The sequence below is a fragment of the Somniosus microcephalus genome, chromosome 7, assembly GCF_052327205.1.
Source record: "Somniosus microcephalus isolate GS21.2 chromosome 7, FLI_Smic_1.0, whole genome shotgun sequence".
NCBI classification, from domain to species: domain Eukaryota; kingdom Metazoa; phylum Chordata; class Chondrichthyes; order Squaliformes; family Somniosidae; genus Somniosus; species Somniosus microcephalus.
The window spans coordinates 64625978-64651721 of NC_140993.1; the positions used below are offsets into that span (position 1 = coordinate 64625978).

Consider the following 25744-nt stretch of genomic DNA (forward strand, 5'->3'; position numbering starts at 1 on the left):
CAGATGGATCAATTGATTGCTATTTCGGCATTTGTGACAGATAGTGAACCCACTTATTGTTAATATGAGAGATGCCTTGGAGTGGGTACAAGACAGTAATGGAATGGAATGACTCAGAGAAAATAAAATCAGAAAAAAACTGGAGTTTTAAATACACACCAGTTTGTCACTGAAACACAGTCACCAAATTAGGTAGGTTGTAAACATCTGAACTTTTTAATTACAGTATTTTAAAATTTCCACAAAAGTTAAGTTGGGGCATTATTTAAATGTCATCTCTGTTATGTCCGCGTATCTTAATGTTGTGTCCTTCAATAATCAGACAACAGACTGCAGGGAACGATTCAACAGGTGTTTACTGAATGAGGGTTCCTCTAGAACTAACTGTACAGATCACTACTCAGGGTTTATATACAGGTGTGGTCACTGCCGGTACTACAGTATACAGGAGCTGTAAAAAGTAGTTCTCTCCCTTAAGGTATATATATATACATTACATACATTACAATCTCCTTTAGTACTTTCTGCATCTAAATTGCACTGAAATAATTCCACTGACTAAAGCAGCTGAGCTGGAGATTATAATTGATGAGAAAGTGTCAAACCTGAGCGAACAGATTGAGACAAACACTTGAGTTCTCAGCAGAGGACTAATAAAAAGACAGCAGCAAAGCAGCTTGCTCCTAACAATACAACAATTTGCAATCAACACAATGGCACCATTTCAGATCACAATCCAATTTCAGTAAATACTTATTACCCAGTAATGCATGCCTTTCTAGTTATGAGAAGGCAATGCATTTTATTTTTAGGATAGATGTAAAAGTCCCTGCATCCAACATCATAAGGCTGTAATGCTGCCCTTGCCATCACATGATGCAAAACCACAAAGCAAAGACACCAGTACAAAATTTCACAAGCCTCTAGCAATGTCAGAGATTAGAATTATGCCTCTGCCATTCCACCAAAGCACAGTACTCATGTGGGACACTCTCAAATTTGGGATCAATTGATGAAGGGAGTTGGATCTGATAAGAAGGGAGGCTGATGGTTATAGAGATATTAACAGCACAGTTGATTTTTTTCAGAAGAAATAGAGGAAGTAATTTAGATTTCCTTAAATTAGGAGATCATCAAGTAGGACAAGTACCTTGTAAAATAATCATACAAGGAATCCAAATGAAGCAGACTTGGACTTTTTTTAAATATTCATTCATGGGATGTGGGCATCTTATTGCCCATCCCTAATTGCCCTCAAGGTGGTGGTGGTGGTGGTGAGCCGCCTTCTTGAACTGCTGCAGTCTATGGTAAGGTACTCCCAAGTGCTGTTAGGTAGGGAGTTCCAGGATTTGAACCCAGTGACGATGAAGGAATGGCGATATATTTCCAAGTCAGGATGGCATGCGACTTTAAGGGGATCACTGAGGTGGTGGTGTTCCCATGTGCCTGCTGCCCTCGTCCTTCTAGGTGGTAGAGGTCACAGGTTTGGGAGGTGCTGTCGAAGTAGCCTTGGCGAGTTGCTGCAGCGGATCTTGTAGATGGTACACACTGCAGACACGTTGCGCCGGTGGTGGAGGGAGTGAATGTTTAAGGTGATGGATGGAGTGCCAATCAAGGGGGCTGCTTGAGTGTTGTTGGAGCTGCACTCATCCAGGCAAGCAGAGAGAATTCCTTCACACGCCCGATGTAGATGGTGAAAAAGACATTGGCGAGCCAGGAGGTGAGTCACTCGCCGCAGAATACCCAGCCTCTGACCTCTTCTTGTAGCCACAATATTTATGTGGTTGGTCCAGTTAAGTTTCTGGTCAATGGCGACTCCCAGGATGTTGATGGTGGGGATTCGATGATGGTAATGCCATTAAATGTCAAGGGGAGATGGTTAGACTTTTTCTTGTTGGAGATGGTCATTGTCTGGCACTTGTGTGGCACGAATATTTCTTGCCACTTATCAACCCAAATGTTGTCCAGGCCTTGCTGCATGCGGGCACAGACTGCTTCATTATCTGAACACTGTGCAATCATCAGCAAACATCCCCACTTCTGACCTTATGATGGAGGGAAGGTCATTGATGAAGCAGCTGAAAATGGCTGGGCTTAGGACACAGCCCTGGGGAACTCCTGCAGCAATGTCCTGGGGCTGAGGTGAATGGCCTCCACCAACTACAACCATCTTCCTTTGTGCTAGGTATGGACTGAAAGATCTTTCTTTGCTTTGGGATTTGTTATGTTATCATGTCAAAACATTTTAGAAATACTTCAGGTTAGCAAGTAAACAAAAAATAGTGGAGCGGGGGAATGCTCTTAAACAACTTTATGACTAGCCCCATGAAGACAATAGATCAGATTTTCAGTGTGTTGTGTTTATCCAACTCAAGCTGCGCCAGAATTAGGTGGACCAGGCCATTCATGTGACCCAGTCGTCCTCTGGTTGTGCTTTGCACTGGGAAATGGGATGGTAAGAGGAGCACAGCTCGGTTATTGCTAGTGCAGACCCAACTCTTGAAAATCAAGGTGGCAACATAAAGTGTTGAGGAAATACACTCATTTTGAAACATCTGTACAAACCTATTGGCCTTATAGTACAGCTGTAATTTTACAGGAGACGACAATTCTATGCTTAAGTATAATATACATACTTACCCACAGTATCAACTTTGCCCCAAGATTCTTTTATTTATGTAATTTTAGTTCCCTTTGTAAACTTTTTGTCTATAAATTTGTTTAATCTGACATATCTCACCAAAATTCATAATATAGTTCAGCACTATACTTTAATAATAGCTCACCTGCCTTTTGTTTCATTTCATCAAGCTCTTTTGCATAATATATCCACACAGACTTTCCCAGAATAAGCTTCACTAGATCTGGCTGCTAGCTGTCTGGGCTGTTTGGGGAAAGAGAATTGCTGAACAAGAAATACTGAAAATGCTGGCACTGCACAGCAGCTTAGTCAATAATAAGCTAATGTTTTGGGTGGGATCCTTAAATTAGAACTGACAAAGTATCCCACCCAAAACTTCAACCCATCTCTCCCTTTTTATCATGAATTACTGCTGTGTTCTTCCAGCTTTCATTTTTTTTTATCTGCACTAACCAAGGAGAGAGGCCAACTGCCAGTAAATAACCACCTTGAAATGTATAGGTCCAAAATGAGAAAAGTTGCTTGGGCAAGCTGATGGTGGTAGTTGGGGAGGGGTAAAACAAGGCATATATAACTACAAATAATAGATGTATTTTTTTTTTACCTTGTGCTATTCGTATTTTGACTTCAAGGTCTACAGGGGTGGAGACAACCGACTTAGTGAGAACAAGCACATTCTCCAGACCAATGACCACAACCAGGTATGGAAAGATCTCCCTTTGAAAAGCAAAAAACAAACAAGGGAATTAAAAACTACATCATCAGGGACATGACTTAGATGTGTGGCCAATAAGCAAAAAGCTAAACATGCGACAGCATCTTTTCACAAGTGCTGCTGGTATAATAAGTAGGACAATGTTTAACGACCACAAGCAGGCTCAGCAATCTCAATCTCAATACTGAACTGAGTGAACTTGTGCAAAAGCTTTCACTGAGCAAGAACAGAATGGGGCAGGAAATGCTCATAATAGGAGACCCACCTCCTGCTCCCTTGAACCCCTTCTTACTAAACTACCGACCACACAACTTCCTTCCTAGCCCTTATGCTAGCTGACATTGTAAATGGTTCCCACTCTTCATTGTCCCCTTCCCTTTCAAAACCACTGTCATCACGCTGTCCTCAAAAAAGCACACCTTCGACCGTTCTGTCCTTGCAAAGTACTGCCCATCTCCAACTTCCTTTTCCTCTCAAATCTGTGCCCATCTCTCCTGCAGCTCCATGTTTCCGTCCGTACCACAGCTCCGAGACCCGAATCAAAGTCACAAATGACATCTCCTGTGACTGTGGTGCGTTATATCTCCTTGTCTTTTCTACAGCCTTTCACAGTCGACTAGATCATCCTCCTCCAACGCCTTTCCTCCAATGTCCAGCTTAGTGGGACTACCCTCGCTTGGTTCCACTCTTACCAATCCAATCATAGCCAGAGCTTCTCCAGCAATTACTTCTCTTTTGTTCCCACACCATTATTTCCGAAGTCCGCATATTTGCTACAACTTCATTCCCCTTCATGGCCATTATCTCATACTGAACCAGACTGTTCGCAACCTCAGCGGGAAGACCCAAAAACAAGTTCTCTGCCACTAACCTGAGCGAATCTTGCACGTTTACTTTGGTATTGCTGCAATTCCGGCACGTTAGCAGTTGGGAGCATTAGCACAATGCTAAACCAATATAAAAGGAGTTTATGTTAACACTAGATTAAGACTCTTAATTGACACTTACCCTCCATTCAAAGTAGGTGTAAGGCCAAAAAGTGTGCACAGACCGACCGACATAAGGAGGGAGCTCAAAACAGTTGCCACTGCTGCAAGTGCAAGACCCCATTTTGATTTCACCATGTCAATCTTCCCTGTAAAGTTACAACACATCATACAAAAAGATCGAAACAAAAAAAAATGAATTAAACCAAACTTCTATTGAAGGAAAGAATACTGAGGGAGATATGATGCAGATTTTTACAAAAATTAATTTATAGATAAATTCTACAATGAACAGAGAACTAGAAATGCAACTACAAAACTCACAAATGTTGAGCATGGTTAGGAAAAACTGCTTCAGGATCAACTGGTACCTTTAAAGGGAGCTGAATTGATATCTGTTAAGGGAGATTGAGGGCATACAGAAGTACAAAATCTGCTTGACTTGTTTTTCAGGGGAGGTAGGGGAAATAACTTAGCGCACTTAAAGGAGGGGATCCATAAATGGTGCTGGGAAGGGATCTCTGATAAGATAACATACGGGCACTCTTGAGGGAGCGGGCTTGATGAGCCCTGTTTCATTCTGACTTTGTTGTTCTTAGAATAGGAGTTGGAGAAAGATGAGACACGCTGAGGCTCCAGTGCACTGCATCGGGGAATAGTAGGTGTTCACCTACAATTCCCTATCCACTGTGTTACACCTCAACTAACCTACTCGCTGGAGAAATTGGAGAGAAGGGAAAAATCAGGAGAGTCAGTCTGAACTACTCTCATGCATTGCCAGGGAACCAGTCATTACAGAGGTTCACAACAAATTTCAAGATACTTTTACCTGGATGTGAGAGTTTTGGGAGCGTGGTGCTATACTGACGTTCCCGTGATACTCTAACTTGTTTACTTCCCCAATGTCATTTTTAAATTTTTCATTAATGGGTTCAAAGTGCCCAATATTCCTGGATCCCTGCTCTTCTGGCAGAAGCACAGCTGAGCGAGACCCCCAGCCACCCATGGTCAGCAACGCAGACCCAATCCCCCATTGCAGGGATGGGGTCATTACCATAATTGGGGTGGTTGGCTCATGCCTGTCAGGGCTCCATTAGCGCCGGCTACGGTGCCATTCAACTCCAATGGAGGAGACTAAGGACTAGGAAGCACGGAAGAAAGAGGCTAATTGGATTCTCCTGATAGATTCCAGATCACAACTTACTGGTAGAGAAGTAAATGTATGCAAAAAGAATGATGTACGTAGTGACCAGAGGAATCAACTCAGCAATGCCGATCTCTTCTTTAAAATGAACGTGGACTATCTGATCTTCTCTCAGTGTGCTGTTCATACTAGGGTGAAGCTGCTTCAACCTCAATCGGAGACTGTTTAGGAATCTGAAAAGAGATAAAATACGTAAGTTCGTATTTTAGAATACCTTTCACGGAGTAAAGGACACTTACCATATTGCAGTGAGCACTGATTATTTTATTCTGCAGCCTGCAGCAGACGGTGACAAGCAATACCTTTTAAAGCTCTCAAGTTGTATCAACAATAGAAACATTTTTGGGATGGAGAGCATGGAAAATGGTTGAGGACCTTTGTGATGCAGAGATTTTGAATGTTGTCCTTTAATTAGAATCTAGCATATTGATAGTTTAAGCCTTCTTACCCTAATGAGCACCAGGGTCCCAAGTGAAGTAAATCTGGCAGAGTGTAGTTGATGTGGGAAATGGAAATGTCATCCAGAACATAAGGGACTGTTCTTTTGAGGTATGGGACATAGGTAGGCAAATATTTACCAGGAATCTAGCCTAAATGAGACCTAACCTTGGATGAAAAGTAGGAAAAGTTCTATTTCACAACACTGACAATCTTTATTTTGAGTTGCACAAAATTGACCCTGTAGCCCCCCAAATATTTTAAAACAAAGACAAAAGCAGTAATGGTAGTTTGGTAACTGGTAATCAATTCCCAAACTGGAGACCCAAATCTGAATGCCAGTTTTAAATGACATTCACATCTGGCTTTCGCCTTCACACATTCGCCAGTGTCAACCAGGAAAAAAGAAAAATTATCCTGTTGGGGGGTGGGGTGGAAGGGTAGGAGGAAAGAAGCTTCCTCCTTCATCATGCATGTGCCACCAGTAGATCAAATAAAGAATAGTACTGGCTTTAGAAATGATCATAATCGGAAATGTTCCATCCATCAGATGAGGACAGAAAATTATTAATAAACCACCAAAAATAACAGTTCCTTGATTAAAATCACATCTAATACTCTGGTAAGATGGTGCTGAAACACCTGAAAATTATACCAAAATTATGCAATTTCACCATGGATGCAATTTCTTGGCATTCATACGAAGTCATCTGGTCATCCACAGAAAATGGCCAGGTTACTGGGGTCTGTGCTGTGGACAGAAGCGTATTCAAGGAGCAGTACAAGGGTATTCTGAAGTTATTTCTTAACCTTTTTTTCTTGTTTTGTTTGCTTGCACATAAACTTTTGAGTCAATTTTGTGGCACTACCTTTTTTTTGTTATGTGCACAATGGTGACTTAATGGATTTCCCCATGGGAACCCCCTCCCCCTTATTTGTGCTTTCTGAAGGGAGAAGAGTAGGAGCAAGTGATGATGTCAAACAGGTGAGGCTGCACCACAATGGAGTGCCACACCCACCCATTATTACCTTCCCGTGTGCAAATCAGTGGCACATTTTCTTGGATTTGTCCGAGGAACTCTGTCTGTATGTAGGCTTCAATTCATCAGGGAGGCAGTGGTGGATTTGTTCTGCATCTTTTAATCTGACCTGCAGCAAAACTCCGCTATGGAGATGATACTATCAGTGGTTGCGAAGGTCACTTCAGCCTTTTATGTCCGTTACTCACTCCAGGTATGCTATCCTATGGGGAGAGTACTGTGGCGTGCCAAACAGAGCAACCTCCTTGCACCCAACTCGTGCATCGTAATGTCTACTGTGCCAGTCATAAAACAGGGTGTTGGGTACTGAGCTATGTTACTTCCTTGTTGACGCTGTTTTTAGGGACAGAATGCCTGAGCATTTGGAAAAATATGAGCTGCTCAGAGAGAGCCAGCATGAATTCATAAAGGGTAAGTTATGTCTAACAAACCTAGGTGAAATTTTTGAGGAGGTAACTAACGTGGTAGATGAGGCAGTGTCTATGGACATTATTTATACGAACTTCCAGAAGGTATTCGACATTGGCTTGGAAAGGGAATTGGTTTGGAGGTCAGAGACCGAGAGTAGGGGTAATGGGTATTTACTCAAATTGGAGAATGTGACTAGTAGTGTCCCCCAGGGATCTATACTGGGGTCTCAGCTTTCCACTATATTTATAAATGATAAAGGAATAGAGAGCCATATATCTAAGTTTGCTGACGACACTAAGTTAGGTGGCACATTAAATAGTATAGATGGGAGCAGAAAGTTGCAAAGGGATATTAATAGATTAAGTGAGTGGGCAAAACTGTGGCAGATGGAGTTCAATGTGGGAAACTGTGAGGCCATCCACTCTGGACCTAAGAAAGATAGATCCAAGTATTTTCTAAATGATGAGAAGCTAGAAACTGTGGATGAGCAGAGAGATTTAGGATCCAAGTACAGAAATCACTAAAAGCTAGTGGACAGGTACAAAAATAATTTAAAAGGCTAATGGAATATTGGTCTTTATCTCATCAGGGCTGGAATACAAAAGTGTGGAAGTTGTACAGCTGTACAGAGCTCTGGTTAGACCCATCTGGATTACTCCATGCAGTTCTGGGCAATGCACCTCAGAATATACTGGCCTTGGAGGTGGTACAGTGCAGATTCATTAGAATGATACCGGGGCTAAAAAGAGTTAAATAATGAGGACAGGTTGCATAGATTTGGCTTGTATTCCCTTGAATATAGAAGATTAAGGGGGTGAACTAATTGAGGTGTGCAAGATGATTCCAGGATTTGACAGGGTAGAGAGAAACTATTTCCTCTGGTGGGGGAGTCCAGAACAATGAGAGTAACCTTAAAATTAGAGCTAGGCCATTCAGGGGTGATGACAAAAAGCACTTCTACACACAAAGGGTAGTGAAAATCTGAAACTCTCTCCCTCACAAAGCTGTCGAGGTTAGGTCAATTAAAATTTTAAAAACTGGGATTGATAGATTTTTGTTAGGCAAGGGCATTAACGGTTATAGAATCAAGGCGAGTAGATGGAGTTAAGATATAGATCAGCCATGATCTAATTGAATGACAGAACAGACTCGAGGGGCTGAATGGCCCACTACTGTTCCTATGTTTCATATCTCCACATTGGGTTTCCTTTTACTTCATTGTTATCTTGCACTTACTTGATGCTTTTTCCCTACAGCTTTGGCAAAGATTATCAACTGGTGGAAAAGACTTTTGAGCCTTTCCAAAGGCTCCAAGAATCTCTGTCTCTCTCCCACCACGTGGCCATTTACTTTTAGTAGCCAGATCCCTTTAAATTTCACCAGATGTATGATTTTTACGGTTCCCCCTCCCCACAATTAAGCTATCTTCCTGCAGAAGGCCAAAGCTGCACGGCGAGTTATAAATAATTACGCAAATATTTGACCACCGAAAAGTGCTAAAGACAATTTACCTCACTTCTGCACCTAATCATTCTGGATTGAATTTTGCTAGGACCGAAACATCTATGTAAGCCCTCTCAGCCTTTAAATAAAGAACTTACCTCGAGTGGTACTCCTGCATGATGACAGTGACTGCATAGGATACCAGCCTTTTGCGATTGTATAAGTTGACTCCACTGTGCTTCCCAGGCACTCCAAACAGCAAGTCTATACACATTAATTAAAAGTATTAATTCTGTATTCTACCATTCAGAAGTGCAACCTATTCTAATAGACTGTTATTACATAGTGTAATTGAAGTATTAGCTTCAGGCGAGGATAGAGGGGAGAAACTAGAGAAGAAAAATAAGAAATACTTGATGAAGGGCAAAGTTGGAAAAGTTACGACAGAAGATGAGATACTGAAGAAATTATTATTATTAGATTAGGCCAGCTTTGGTTTTAAATGCTGCATATTTGGAGTCCTGGGAAATTATGTAGAGTTGAAGTAAATTTCTTCATACCTGGCCCTTCACCAAGTATTTCTTATTTTTCTCCTCTAGTTTCTTGCCTCTAACCTCACCTGAAGCTAATACTTCAATGGGGTATGTTCCACAGATGGCAGTTACCCTCAGGTACCTCACCGAAGCAGTCATTCATGTGTGAAACTCAAAAGTGAGAGCCAGAAGGTTATCCAACTGCGCTGGAATCTATCCTCACACATGCGACTTCCAGTATGTATGGTTTGCTAAATAATGAACAGGAACACAGACGCCTGCCTGATTTCCCCCCATCAAACCCAATTATAGTTCCTATATCAATGTTCTAACTAAGATCAGCCAATACAGTGTAGACTGGGGATCAAACCTGGGAGCTTCCTGGCCTGTTTGGCTCAGAAATGGAGACTTTACCACCGAGCCATCAAAATGGTCCAAGTCTTTCTCAGCATTTAACAAGCAGGTTTCACAATCACGGCAGTCATACTGCCACTGATACAAATGGGAAACGATATCAAATCTTAGAAATAGTCAAATGTATAATAATAACTGACACTGGCAGCATTTTTGGCATAAGAATGTAAGAAATAGGAGCTGGAATAAATCATTTGGCCCTTCAAGTCTGCTCCGCCATTCAACAAGATCATGGCACTGACACACTCTAAAGCTCAACATACCATTTTGGTATCAATAGTGCAGTGCAACAGTTGCATAAGAGACATTTATTTGCAACTTTAAATAATGCCCTACATTCTTCCCTCAACCAATATGACCAAAAATAAATTAATTGGCAATTTATCTCACTGTTTTGCATGATCTTGCTGTGCACAAAAATAGCCTCTGTGTTACTGGGGCAGGGGAGGGCTGGGGTAGAGAATGGGAGTGGTGGACACTGAGCAGGAAGTAGCAGTGATGTGAAGGGAGGTGACCAGCTGTCCAGAATTTAAAGAGAAGAGGGTACATGCTGCAATTGGAGAAGATTGCAGACATAGGGTGGCGTGATGTCATGCAGGGTTTGAAGCCAAGGAAGAGCAGACTACATATTCAAAAATTCAAGCTACCTTTGAGTGAAGCAGATGTTTGGAGAGTCTTTGGCTCATGTTGGTGAATAGTGCCAATAATATCCGAATCAGAGTCGAAGTGATCACGGTCATTCTTCCAGAAATTAGCCGGAGAGATGAGGAGGCAGCCATGCTCGGGAAGTAGACTCTGTAACTTCTTTAACCCAGGGAGTAGATCAGTGACCTGGAGACAGACATTTTCTAGGCTTTTGGCGCCAGCACTGTTAATGATGAAAGAATATAAGTTACTAGCCAGCACCCAAAAGGTTTTTTTTTGCTAACGGCAACACCATGCTTTGGTGTTAGGAGCTTTGTCTACATGGTGAGAATCTGTGGCACTTGGGTGAATGCTTTGTTTTTGGATCATAGAATAGTACAGCACAGGAGGTGGTCATTCGGCCCATCGAGTTTGCGCCGGCTCTTTCAAAGAGCAATTCAGTTAGTCCCACTCCCCTGCTCTTCCCCATATCCCTGCAATTTTGTCTCCTTCAAGTATTTATCCAATTCCTTTTTGAAGGCTACTATTGAATCTGTATCAGTCACCCTATCATGCAGTGCATTCCAAATCCTAACCACTCGTTGCATGTCGCCTCTGGTTCTTTTGGCAATCACCTTAAATCTGTGCCCTCTTATTCTCGACCGTTTAGCCATTTGAAGCAGTTTCACTTTATTTACTCTATCTAAATCCTTCATGATTTTAAGCACCTCTATCAAATTTCCTCTTAACCTTAATACAATAGCAAAATACTGCAGATGCTGGAAATCTAAAATAACAGAAAATGTTGGAAACACTCAGCAGGCCAGGCAGCATCCATAGAGAGAGAAACAGAGTTAACGTTTCAGAACTGTGACCCTTCGTCAGAGGGTTTTCTCCTCTTAACCTTCTCTGCTCTAAGGAAAACAACACCAGCTTCTCCAGTCTATTCACGTAACTGTAATCCCTCATCCCTGGAACCATTCCAGTAAATCTCTTCTGTACCCTCTCCAAAGCCTTCACGTCCTTCCTAAAGTGTGGTGCCCAGAATTGGACACAATACTCCAGCTGGGGCTGAACTATAAAGCCCAGAATTCCATATGCTTTATTAACTGCTTGGTTAACCTGTCCTGCCACCTGAAAGATTTATGCACAAACACCCACCATCTTTCTCTTTTTGCACCCCTTTAAAATTGTACCATTTAGCATGTATTGTCTCTCCTTATTCTTCCTATCAAAATGTATCACCTCACACTTTTCTGTGTTGAATTTAATCTGCCATATGTCCACCCACTCCACCAGACTGCCTATGTCCTTTTGAAGTCTATTACTATCTTCCTCACTGTTTACTACACTTCCAAGTTTCGTGTCATCCGCAAATTTTGAAATTGTGCCCTGTCCCCCCCAAGTCCAAGTGATTAACGTACATCAAAAACAGCAATGGTCCGAGTACTGAACCTTGGGGAACTCCACTGAATATCTCCAGTCCGAAAAACAGCCATTCACAACTCTGTTTTCTATCACTTAGCTAATTTTGTATCCATGCTACTACTGTCCCTTTTATCCCATGGGCTTCAATTTTTTGGTACTTTATATAACGCCTTTTGAAAGTCCAAATACACAACATCAACTGCACTGCCCTCGTCCACCCTCTCTGTTAACTCATCAAAACAATGCGTACAATTTCATTAGAAACATTTAAGTCTGCTCTCAATTTCCAATATTTTAACAAATAGCTTCATCAGTAATTTAAGATAACCCACAAAAAATATGTTTTGATGATCGATAAATGGCAAATAAACTACGATCATTTTTCTTATGAATGAAAGAGTAGCAACTCAATCGCCATTCCACAACACTCAAGAAGCTCGACATCATCCAGGACAAAGCAGCCCACTTGATCGACACACCATCCACCACCTTAAATATTCACTCCCTCAACCACCGGCGTACCGTGGCTGCAGTGTGTACCATCTACAAGATGCACTGCAGCAACTGGCCAAGTTTTCTTCGACAGCACCTCCCAAACCTGCGACTTCCACCACCTAGAAGGACAAGGGCAGCAGGCGCATAGGAACACCATCACCGCAAGTTCCCCTCCAAGTTACACACCATCCTGACTTGGAAATATATCGCTGTTCCTTCATCGTCACTTGGTCAAAATCCTGGAACTCCCTACCTAACAGCACTGCGGGAGTACCTTCACCACACGGACTGCAATGTTTCAAGGCGACGGCTCACCACCACCTTCTCAAGGGCAGTTAGGGATGGGCATAAATGCTGGCCTTGCTAGCGATGCCCACATCCCAGGAATTAATTAAAAAAACATCAGCAATTGATTATTAGAATTAAAATCACAAACCAAGGACATGTCCCAATTGCACATTTATAATATTTGTTTCAGGCACATAAAATACACAAGATATCTGACTCAAAGATGAAAGTGCTACCACTAAACCATGGCTGACATCTCAGTTGAGCAGCCTGGGAGGATGTTTTAAAAAGTCTACAATGTTGTTCCCCAGATAGTTTATCTAAGGAGTAGCTGAGTTGAGTCATATAGACCAGGAAGGTCTCAGATTTGATCATAGAAAGTTACAGCACGGAAGGAGGCCATTTCGACCCATCGTGTCCACGCCGGCCAACAAAGAGCTATCCAGCCTAATCCCACTTCCCAGCTCTTGGTCCGTAGCCCTGCAGGTTAGAGCATCCCAAGTGCATCTCAGTTTGTCTTGTGTTACCTGATCTCAGCTGTGATGGCAGTATGGGTGCTTTAATTGGTCTCAGAACCCCTGGGCAAGAGAGGAAAATCAGCTAGAGCTCCTGCTCCTGATTGTTAATCAACAACTGGAATTGCAGACTGGTCAGAAAAATAAAGCCCATGGGATCCAAGGGAAAGTAGCAAGTTGGATCCAAAATTGGCTCAGTGACAGGAAGCAAAGGGTAATGGCCGAAGGATGTTTTTGTGACTGCAAAGCTGTTTCCAGTGAGGTTCCGCAGAGCTCAGTACTAGGTCCCCTGCTTTTTGTGGTATACATCAATGATTGAGACTTCAATGTAGGGGGCATGATAAAGAAGTTTGCAGATGATACAAAAATTGGCTGTGTGGTTGATAGTAAGGAAGAAAGCTGTAGACTGCAGGAATAAATTAATGCACTGGTCAGGTGGGCAGAAAAGTGGCAAATGGAATTCAATCTGGAGAAGTGTGAGGTAAAGCAATTGGGGAGGGCTAACAAGGCAAGGGAATACACTATAAATGGTAGGATACTGAGAAGTGCAGAAGATCAGAGGGACCTTAGACTGCATGTCCACAGATCCCTGAAGGTAGCAGGACAGGTAGATAAGGTGGTTAAGAAGGCATACAGGATACTTTACTTTATTAGTTGAAGCACAGAATTTAAGAGCAGGGAGTTTAAGCTTGAACTGTATAAAACATGAATTAGGCCACAGCTGTGTACATTTCTGGTCACCACATTACAGGAAAGATGTGATTGCATTAGAGATGGTACAGAGGAGATTTACGAGGATGTTGCCAGGAGTGGAGAATTTTAGCTATGAGGAAAGATTGGATAGGCTGGGGTTGTTTTCTTTGGCACAGAGGAGGCTGAGGGGACACTTCATTGAGGTGTATAAAATTATGAGGGGCCTAGATGGAGTGGATAGGGAGGACCTATTTCCCCTAGCAGAGAGGTCAATAACCAGGGGGCATAGATTTAAAGTAATTGGGAGAAGGATTAGAGGGGAGTTGAGAACTTTTTTCACCCAGAGGGTGGTGGGGGTCTGGAACCTGAAAGGGTGGTAGAGGCAGAAACGCTCATCACATTTAAAAAGTACTTGGATATGAACTTGAAGTGTCGTAACCTAGAAGGCTACGGACCAAGAGCTGGAAAGTGGGATTAGGCTGGATAGCTCTTTTTTGGCCGGCACAGACATGATGGGTCGAATGGCCTCCTTCTGTGCCTTAAATTTCTATGATTCTATGGTACATGTTTAAACTGATGGCTGACATCACAGTTTGCTATATTTACTTTTCCTGTTTTTCTCATTCATTGTGTTATTTCCTTTCCTTCTTGCAGGAATCGAACAGCTTATAAAACTTAATGCAATCGATAGAAAACAAATCGAGTGTGGAACACATTGAAGCTAAGATTGCAACTTGGACTTCTCGAATTATACATGCAATGGAAACACCAGCTGTGAGCTTTGAAATTAAGACAAACAGTACGAATAATCAAATCCCTTCCTACCTGTCTTGAAGGACATGATTTCTTACTTCTTCCACCAGCTGAAAAACTTTTGATAGGGGGGCACGAAATACATCCACAGCAATTAGGTTTTTGTTCCAAGGGGATACTATAGCTTTTACAAATATCTGCTGGATATACGCAACTGGAGGTCCGACATACTAGAAAGAAAAAAGGACAGAAATTCACACTTCACTTCAAGGACTAACTGAATCAAGACTCGACTTCAAGTGACATAAACATTGCTTTATACAAAATGACCAGAATGTGCCAATCTGCAACTTTGCTATTCAACAACAGCTGCATTTTCATGTACATCTTCTGGGGCTTAAAGCTCAGAATCATGAAGTGATTCATGAAACTGAATTTGTCTTCAAGGAAGAAGTTTGTGAAGCAGAGTGAGCTGGGTCTTCAAAGTGATCTGAATCTTAAAATAGATGGGAATTAAGCTGGTTAGTGCATACTGTGATCACAGAACTAGAGGAACAGTGTACAGATTTAACATGTTTCCAGAGACTGGAGATTATAGAGCCAATGATGCGTGGGTTGGCCCTGTAGCACTTAGAATTCTAAAGCTTAGCCTACTAAGCGCCAGGATACAGAACAATGCAGCAAAGAAGTATCTGTGACTCTGTGCACTTACTATGCACTATGTTTATTTAGACCCGAGTTGTATGGAAATTAGGGGATTGCCCTGCAATGCACTTAGACTGCCACAGCAGTGCTCCAGACAATCAGTGTCAATGTGAAGTGGGAGCTTTACAGGAGTGACTTGCTGCCAGTAGTTGCTTGGTTTTGGAGCAATTCCTGTGCTTCTTTGTGTTTACTTGTTATCTGTTCATCTGCTTTGCAAGAAATTAATTTACAGATAGCTTCAAAAAGCTGGACCCCATCAGCTTCTGAGCCGTGCTGCTAACATTTAAAAAATATTGAGGTAGTTCCCTTTTAAGGGCAACCATCAGAGTGTCAGCTTGGTTCAGTTGCCAGTACTCTGGCCTCTGAATGCAAAGGTTATGGGTGTAAAACACACTCCTGAACTTCAGCACACAATCTATTAAATACTGAGGGAGTGCAGCATTGTTGGAAATGTCAATGAGATAGCAAACTGAGGTTGCTTCTGTCTGTTCAAGTGAAAGGTGCTATATAAATGCAAGTCTATCTTTCAATCAGCAGCCAAATCTATCTATATATATAAACGAGTCGATCTGTCTGTCTATCTGTCCTTCTGTCCTCGGGTGTGCGTCTGTCCGGCTATGCGCTCGAAAGTTATAGAGCTACCTACGCGCGCGTTACCTCCGAAGAAAGCTTACGGTTCCGGGACGGTCGTAAGCGTATTTACTTTTCGGTCAGACGAAAATTGTTCGTGCCTTATGCAAAAAACCTTCAAAATTAAACTCATTATCTGCTACTTAGCATTGATTGACTGACGTCAAGGTTCGACCAATCCTGTGCTGTCACGATTGACCAATCCTACAGTACAGTCCCCTGATGGTTGGCCAATCGGTGTGTGTGTGTGGGCGGGACTAATCGTTTTCATCTCAGGGATCTGGCAGCCATTGTTTCAGTGCCATTACTTCAGCTTCCAGCTCAAACTACTCTGCTCATCCAGCTTTGAAAAAGTTAGTATCTCTTTTCAAAATAACATAAGATTTACCAAAAACGTTTTATAAGTACTTTCATCTTTCAAGGTATTAAAAGGTAGAAATGTTGCCCGGCAGCAGATTGAGAGAGGGACACAGACAGGGCCCAAAAGCCTGGGACTCGATTTAAACCGCCTGGCCCAAAACAGCCCTGGCAATGCCGGGCTCCCCCCAGCTTATTATCTATATATATATAAAACGGTATGTCTCTCTGTCTGTCTCTCTGTCCGGCTATACAATCAAAAGTTATAGAGCGTACCTACACGTGTGTTACATCAAAAGAAAGCTTACGATTCCAGAACGGTTGTAAGCGTATTTACGTTTCGGTGAGACAAAAATTGTGCCCGCGGTATCCAAAAAACATTCAAAATTCCGCTCATTATCTGCTCATTAGCATTGAGTGACGTCGAGGTCGACCAATCGTACGGTCGAGCGACCCGATGGTCGACCAATTGCTGCGTGGCGGGGGCAGGTTCCTGGTGCGTGCGGACGGGCCCTCCTAGAGTCGAGTGACGGGACGATTGACCAATCCTACGCTTCGGTGACCTGACGGTCGACCAATCGGAGTGTGTGTGGGCGGGCCTTATCGTTCTGAACCGAGGTGAGTCGCCGCCATCTTGATTCCAAACTTTTCATTTCTTTTTCCCGCTTTCTGCGTCTTTAAAAAAAAAAGTTGCTTTTAAAACACATATTGTTTTTAAAAAAAGTTAATTACTTTCTAAATCCTTTATCTAATCTCATTAATTTTCCTACCTTTCCCCGTTTTTGCAGGTAGGCCTCGAAGCCTGGGCGTCTGTTGCCAGCCATGCTGGACTCTAGGCAATTGTTTTGTGGCAAGCTCCTCCCACCCCTCACCCCCCACCCCCCCGCTGGGCCCGATTCCGAACCAGCGGCCAGCCATCTTGGTAAAGGCTGGCTGGGCTCACGGCAAGCTCCTTGCGCTGCACAGCGCACCTCCACACAGAGCGCGGCCAGAGGGAAGCGAGCAGGTTAGCGGGGGGGGGGGGGGCGGGGCTCGGGAGGGGAGGGGGAGCGGAGAGGGTTACCCCGGCAACCGGGCTCGCCAGCCGCAATTGGCCGTCTCAAGCCGCTCAGGCCCAGAGATCGGGAGGCGGAGAGGGGAGGAGGGTTACCAAGGCAACCGGGCCCGGCCAGCCGCAATCGGCCGTCTCAAGCCGCCTCAGGCCCGGCCTCAGGAGGGCGGGGCTCAGGCTGACCGGGGCGCTGCGCTCGGCATGTCAGTGCGTGGGGCAGCACGGAGCTCAGCGGAGCCATCGCCGGCAGAGGAGAGAGGGTCTGCTGGCTCCCCCCTCCCTTTCTCTCCCCCTCCTTCCCCCACCTCCCCCTCCCCTCCCTCTCCCCCCTCCCCGAGCCACCCCCCTTTCCCCCTCCCATCCTCCCCTCCCCGAGCCAACCCCCTCCCCGCCCTCTCCCCCCCTCCCCGAGCCACCCCCCTCCCGCCCTCTCCCCCCTCCCCGAGCCACCCCCCTCTCCCCCTCCCGCCCTCTCCCCGAGCCACCCCCCTCTCCCCCTCCCCCCTCCCCTTCCCCTCCCCCCCACCTTCCCCCCAGTCGCGCTCTCTCTTCCCCCCAGTCGCTCTCTCTCTTCCCCCCAGTCGCGCTCTCTCTTCCCCCCAGTCTCTCTCTTTAGCTAGTGTCATATAAAACAATAGCAAAATACTGCGGATGCTGGAAATCTGAAATAACAACAGAAAATGCTGGAAACACTCAGCAGGCCAGGCAGCATTCTTGGAGAGAGAAACAGAGTTAACGTTTCAGGTCTGTGACCGTTCGGCAGAACTGGAAAAAGTTAGGGATGTAACAGGTTGTAAGCAGGTGCAGAGGCAAGGAAAGGGGGAGGAGGGAACAAAGGGGACGGTCTGTGCTAGAATGGAAGGCAGGAGAGAATAAATGTTGCAAGTGGGGATGGCAGAATCATCAACAGCTGGCGCCTGAAAAAATGGGGACAGGGGTTATATTCTGAAATTGTTGAACTCAATGTGGAGTCCAGAAGGCTGTAAATTGCCTACTCGAAAGATGAGGTGCTGTTCCTCGAGCTTACGTTGAGCTTCATTGGAACAGTGTAAGGGGCCGGGGACATGGAGGTCAGAGTGGGAGTGGAACGGAGAATTGAAGTGTCAAACGACCGGGAGCTCAGGATCACCCTTACGGACTGAATGGAGGTGTTCCGCAAAGCGGTCACCCAATCTGCGTTTGGTCTCCCAAATGTAGAGGAGACCATATCGTGAGCAGCGAATACAGTATACTAAATTGCAAGAAGTTCAAGTAAATCGCTGTTTCACCTGGAAGGGGTGTTTGGGACCCTGGACAGTGGGAAGGGAGGAGGTAAAAGAGCAGGTGTTGCATCTCCTGCGTTTGCAAGGGAAGGTGCTGTGGGGAGGGGAGGGGCTGATGGGGGTGATTGAGGAGTGGACCAGGGTGTTGCGGAGGGAGCGGTCCCTTCGGAATGCTGAAAGGGAAGGGGAGGGGAAGATGCGTTTGGTGGTGCGATCATGTTGGAGGTGGCGGAAATGGCGGAGGATGATCCGTTGAATGTGGAGGTTGGTGGGGTGAAAGGTGAGGACAAGGGGAACCCTATCAAGGGGACAACTACATGTGCAAGAAGTGCATCCAGCTGCAGCTACTGACAGACCGCATTGCGGCACTGGAGCTGCGATTGGATGCCTACTGGAGCGTTCACGATGCTCAGGACATCGTGAATAGCATGTTTATGGAGTTGGACACACCGCAGGTAGAGGTTGGACAGGAAGAAAGGGAACGGGTGACCAACAGGCAGAGTACTAGGCGCAGGCAGGGGTCCCCTGCGACCATCCCCCTCTCCAACAGATACACCACTTTGGGTGCTGTTGTGGGGGATGGCTTATCAGAGGAAGGCAGCAGCAGCCAACTTCCTGGCACCAGGGGTGCCTCTGCTGTACAGGATGGGAGGAAAAAGAGGGGGAGAGCTATAGTAATAGGGGATTCTATTGTAAGGGAAATAGATAGGCGTTTCTGCGGCCGCAAACGAGACTCCAGGATGGTGTGTTGCCTCCCTGGTGCAAGGGTCAAGGATGTCTCCGAGCGGCTGGAGAACATCTTGGAAGGGGAAGGTGAACAGCCAGTTGTCGTGGTGCATATAGGCACCAACGATGTAGGTAAAAAGCGGGATGAGGTCCTAAAAGCGGAATATAGGGAGTTAGGAGATAAATGAAAAAACAGGACCTCAAAGGTAGTAATCTCAGGATTGCTACCAGTGCCACGTGCTAGTCAGAGTAGAAATAGAAGGATACCTCAGATGAATACGTGGCTAGAGGAATGGTGCCAGGGGGAGGGATTCAAGTTCCTGGGACATTGGAACCGGTTCTGGGGGAGGTGGGACCAGTTCAAACTGATGTCCTAGGGGGAGTGTTTGCAAGTGCTCTGGGGGAGGGTTTAAACTAAAATGGCAGGGGGTTGGGAACCTGAGCAGGGAGACAGAGGAAAGGGAAACAAGGATAAAAGCAAAAGATAGGAAGGAAAAAAACAAAAGTGGCAGTCAGAGAAATCAACAGTTTAAATCAAACATGGCCACAGTAAATAATAATTCTAATAGGTCTAAGAGCGTTAAAAAAACAAGCCTGAAGGCTTTGTGTCTTAATGCGAGGAGCATTTGTAATAAGGTGGATGAATTGGCTGCGCAAATAGAGGTAAACGAGTATGATTTGGTTGGGATTACGGAAACGTGGCTCAAGGATGGCCAAGACTGGGAACTCAACATCCAGGGGTATTCGATATTCAGGAAAGATAGGCAAAAAGGAAAGGGAGGTGGGGTAGCATTACTGGTCAAAGAAGGGATTAACACAATTGTAATGAAGGATATTAGCTCTGATGATGTGGAATCTGTATGGGTAGAATTGAGAAATACTAAAGGGGAAAAAAAACGTTAGCGGGAGTGGTATATAGACCTCCAAACAGTAAGGCGGAGGTTGGGGATGGCATTAAAAGGGAAATTAAAGAAGCGTGCAATAAGGGCACAGCAGTCATCATGGGTGACTTAAATCTACATATAGATTGGGCCAACCAAATTAGTAACAATACTGTGGAGGAGGAATTCCTGGAGTGTTTACGGGATGGTTTCCTGGACCAATATGTCGAGGAACCAACCAGATATCAGGCCATCTTAGATTGGGTATTATGTAACGAGAAAGTATTAATTAGCAATCTTGTTGTACGAGGCCCCTTGGGTCGGAGCGATCATAATATGATCGAATTCTTCATTAAGACGGAGAATGAAGTAGTTGACTCCGAGACTAGGGTCCTCAATTTAAATAAAGGAAACTACGATGGTCTGAGGAGCGAGTTGGGTAGGATTGATTGGGGAATGGCACTCAAAGGGTTGACGGTGGATAGGCAATGGCAAATATTCAAAGACCGAATGGATGAGCTACAGAATTTGTTCATCCCAGTTTGGCATAAAAATAAAACAAAAAAGGTGACTCAACCGTGGTTAACAAGGGAAATTAGGGATAATATAAGATCCAAGGAGAGGACATATAAATTGGCCAGAAAAAGCAATAATCCTGAGGATTGGGAGCAGTTTAGGATTCAACAAAGGAGGACAAAGGGATTAATTAAGAAAGGGAAAATAGAATATGAGAGTAAGCTTTCAGGGAACATAAAAACTGACTGTAAAAGCTTTTATAGATATTGTGAAGAGAAAAAGATTGGTGAAGTCAAGCGTAGGTCCCTTGCAGTCAGAATCAGGGGAATTTATAATGGGAACAAAGAAATGGCAGACCAACTAAATACATATTTTGGTTCTGTCTTCACAAAGGAGGACACAAATAACCTCCCAGAGATACCGGGGAACATAGGGTCTGATGAAAGGGTCGAACTGAAAGAAATCAGTATTTGTAGGGAAATGGTGTTAGGAAAATTGATGGGACTGAAGGCCGATAAATCCCCAGGGCCTGATAATCTACATCCCAGGGTACTTAAGGAAGTGGCCCTAGAAATAGTAGATGCATTGCTGGTCATCTTTCAGAATTCGATAGACTCTGGAACAGTACCCATGGATTGGAGGGTAGCTAATGTTACCCCACTATTCAAAAAAGGCGGTAGAGAAAAAGCGGGGAATTATAGACCGGTAAGCCTGACATCGGTAGTGGGGAAAATGCTAGAGTCCATTATAAAAGCTGTAATAGCAGAGCACTTGGAAAGCAGTGACAGGATCGGACAAAGTCAACATGGATTTACAAAAGGTAAATTATGCTTGACTAATCTACTGGAATGTTTTGAGGATGTAACTGGTAAAATAGGTAAGGGAGAATCAGTGGATGTGGTGTATTTGGACTTTCAGAAGGCTTTCGATAAGGTCCCGCATAAGAGATTAGCGTACAGAATTAGGGCACATGGGATTGGGGGCAAGGTATTGACTTGGATAGAGAACTGGTTGGCGGACAGAGAGCAAAGAGTTGGAATAAACGGGTCGTTTTCCGAGTGGCAGGCAGTAACTAGTGGGGTACCGCAAGGATCGGTCCCAGGACCCCAGCTGTTCACAATATATATAAATGATCTGGACGAGGGAATTGGGTGTAATATCTCCAAATTTGCAGATGACACAAAGCTGGGTGGGAGGGTATGCTGTGAGGAGGATGTCGTGAAACTCCAGTACGATTTGGACAGGTTGGGTGATTGGGCAGAAACATGGCAGATGCAGTATAATGTTGATAAATGTGAGGTTATCCACTTTGGTGGCAAAAACAGGAAGGCAGATTATTATTTGAATGGCAATAGATTGGGAGGCGGGGAAGTGCAAAGAGACCTGGGTGTTCTTGTGCACCAGTCGCTGAAGGTAAGCATGCAGGTGCAGCAGGCGGTTGAGAAGGCAAATGGTATGTTGGCCTTCGTAGCAAGAGGGTTCGAGTACAGGAACAAGGATGTCTTGCTACAGTTGTACAGGGCCTTGGTGAGACCGCACCTTGAGTATTGTGTGCAGTTTTGGTCGCCTTACCTGAGGAAGGATGTTCTTGCCATGGAAGGAGTGCAGCGAAGATTCACCAGGCTGATACCTGGGATGGCAGGAATGACGTATGAGGAGAGATTGTCGATTGGGCTTATACTCACTGGAGTTTAGAAGATTGAGAGGGGATCTCATCAAAACTTATAAAATTCTGTCAGGCCTGGACAGACTAGATGCAGGAAGGATGTTTCTGATGGCCGGGGAGTCCAGAACCAGGCGTCATAGTCTAAGGATAAGGGGTAAGCCATTTAGGACTGAAATGAGGAGGAATTTCTTCACCCAGAGAGTGGTGAACCTGTGGAATTCTCTGCCACAGAGGGCGGTGGAGGCCAGTTCATTAAATATATTCAAGAAAGAGTTGGATATATTTCTTAAGGCTAAAGGGATCAAGGGATATGGGGAGAAGGCAGGGACAGGGTACTGAATTTGGATGATCAGCCATGATCTCATTGAATGGCAGAGCAGGCTCGAAGGGCCGAATGGCCTACTCCTGCTCCTATCTTCTATGTTTCTATGTTTCTATCGTGGTTTTGAGAGGAGAAGGGGTGAGAGCAGAAGTACGGGAAATGGAACGGACATGGTCGAGGGCCATGCCAACCACGGTAGAGGGGAATCCTCGGTTGAGGAAAAAGGAAGACATATCGGAAGCACTGGTATGGAAGGTGGCATCGTCAGAAAAGATGCGGTGGAGACGGAGAAACTGGGAGAATAGAATAGAGTCCTTATAGGAAGCGGTGCAGTCCAGGTAGTTGTGGGAGTCAGTGGGCTTGTAGTGGATGTTTGTCGATAGCCTATCCCCAGAAATGGAGACAGAGAAGTCAAGGAAGGGAAGGAAAGGGAAGAGACGGAGATGGACCATGTGAAGGCGAGGGAAGGGTGGTAATTGGAAGCAAAGTGAATGAAATTTTCTAGTTCAGGGCGAGAGCAGAAACGGCACCAATACACTCATCAATGTACGGAAAAAGAGGTGAGGCAAGGGGCCTGAGTAGGACTGAAACAAAGAATGTTCCACATATCCCATGAAAAGGCAAGCATAGCTAGGGCCCATGAAGGTTCCCATAGCAACACCTTTAATTTGGAGGAAGTGAGTGGAGTCAAAGGAGAAGTTGTTCAATGTGGGGAGTGGGCAGGGAAGTGGCTTTGAGCCCAAGGTCAGCCATAATCTTATTGAATGGCAGAGCAGGCTCGAGGGGCCAAGTGGCCTATTCCTGCTCCTATTTCTTATGTAATATGAGAACAAGTTCAGCCAGGTGGAGGAGGGTGGTGGTGGATGGGGACTGGTTGGGCCAAATATGTCATGCTCTGTTCGCTATGTTAATAATTAGCACAAAGTCAGTTCACTTCAGTGCAAGCACGTCCTACTGCCATTATGCCAGAACTGTATTATCAGCTGCTAAAAGAATTAATCTTACAATAACACTTGCATTTAAATAGCACCTTTAACATAGAAAAAATGTCCCACGGCACTTTACAAAAGTGTAAGGAAAAAAAGGATGCCAAGCCAAAGAATATATTAGGAGAGGTGACTAAAAGGTGGATTTGAAGAAGAATTTTGAAGGAGATGAAAGAGTACAGTGAAGGAATTTCAGAGCTGGGGCCTAGACAACTTAAGGTATGGCTGCTAAAGGGTGTGATGGGAGGGAGAGATGCACAAAAGGAGAGGAATGGAGGGTTTGGAGATATGTAGAAATGAAGGATGTTACAAAGATGGGGAGGAACAATGTCATGAAAGGTTTAAGCAGAAGTATGTGAATTTAAAATCTGAGGCAGTGGAGGACTGGGAGTCAGTAGGTCAGCGAGGACATGGGGGTGATGGATGAGCGGGACTTGGTGCAGGATAGGATTCAGGCAGCAGAGTTTTGGATAAACTGAAATTTATAGAGGATGGAAGATGGAAGTTGGCTAGGAGAGCACTGAAATAGTCGAGTCTGGAGGTATGGACGCATGGATGAAGTGAAATGAGTTGAGGTTGGGGTGGAGGTGTGCGGTTAAAGAGGTAGAAATAGGTGGGTCTAAAAATCTTGATGCGCGATTCAAAGTAGTGCAGGCAGCATGCAAATTTCATGCTGCCTGCTAATTACAGGAAACTCCTTTTTATCCGGCACCGACAGGACCGGTGTGGTGCCGGTTTATCAAAAAGTCCAGATTACAGAGAGGTATAGTAAAAGGTACGAGAGCTCCGTACACAGCAACAAATCCAGGCTTCCCTGTTGCTTAGCAACAGGTGCAGGAACCCCGGCCACAGACCAAGTGTCCCTGTTGCTTAGCAACAAGTGCAGGAACCCCGGTTATACAGCCACAGATCCAAGAACGGCCACTAATATGAAGTAAAACTTACCTGAACCTACTCTTGAATTTTGCTGGTTAACAGAGGTTTCCGGTTATTTAGGTGCCAGTAAATCGAGAGTTTCCTGTATAATGATAGTGGCATGCAATCCAGCGCTAAACGACTGCTGAGCGGCTACATGCTCAACAGGGGGCCCAAGTTTGAGCGAGGCTAGCACCAATTAAAGCTAGCCTGCAGTTCTTAAAGCCTGTTTGCACCTCCATAAGGGGGGGTGCATTCTGGCTGCAGCAGGTACCGGAAGTTTTTGTAGAGGAGTGTGTGGCCTACAAGAAGAGTGAAGATGACGCAATGTGGCAGAGATAGGGCTCCCAAATTTTTGGATGCAGCACTCAAGGCGCTGGTGCAGGAGGTGGGCAGGAGAAGAGATGTCCTATATCCACAGGGGGCCAGGAGGACCTCCAGTCAGACACTGAGAAGGGAATGGGAGCAGAAAGCAGTCGCTGTCAATTCAAGCAGTGTAGCCCCAAGGATCTGGATGCAGTGGAGGAAGAAGTTTAATGATCTCACACAATTGGTCACGGTCAGTGAATGCATCTTCAAATGCCATATCCCACAAACTGTGCACTACTAACCTCACACACTGCTCAATTCACCAAACCCCGAGTACTCACCTACCAACAATCTCTATCAATCATGACTCATACCGCACATTCATATGCTCCATCTCACCTTCACACACTTACTACTGCTGCAAGCCTCGCAGCCAAATTTCACAGCTTGCGCACACTGCCAGCTAATCAACCATGACAGCCACATCAGCCAAACACATTGAACCATACTCACTGACACACTTCCCCCTCTCTTGCAGGACATGGAGGCACACAATCGTAGGCAGCGGAAGCTAGCCGGAGGGGTACAGGCGTGCCTCCATATACTGACCCCATTCGAGGAGACAGTACTCGGCATAATTGGAGTTGCTGTGACTGAGGCAATGGCCAGTGACGGCGTTGAAAGCATTGAAGGTGACGGTATGCTCATACATAATCTTCCTTCGCTACATTCCACTTCCTCCTCATCCCACAATCACTTCTGACTTACAAGCTGCAGGTGGTGTAAGCATGCACCTC

The 25744-nt window shown here is 44.8% G+C and overlaps 1 protein-coding gene across 3 annotated transcripts in view; it reads right to left on the reverse strand.

Annotated features, from left to right (window-relative positions):
• Positions 1-25744, reverse strand: part of scap (SREBF chaperone) — a 297372-nt gene that overhangs the window by 108379 nt on the left and 163249 nt on the right. For 2 of the 3 annotated variants that reach the window (XM_085992515.1, XM_085992516.1), the window contains 6 exons: positions 14694-14851; positions 10473-10693; positions 9037-9142; positions 5547-5719; positions 4365-4491; positions 3246-3358 (listed from right to left, as the gene is read on the reverse strand). In XM_085992515.1, the coding sequence (XP_085848641.1) occupies positions 3246-3358; positions 4365-4491; positions 5547-5719; positions 9037-9142; positions 10473-10693; positions 14694-14851 (898 nt within the window). Of the gene's footprint in view, positions 1-3245; positions 3359-4364; positions 4492-5546; positions 5720-9036; positions 9143-10472; positions 10694-14693; positions 14852-25744 lie in introns of those variants that run through there. The other variant, XM_085992517.1, reaches the window with a different exon arrangement.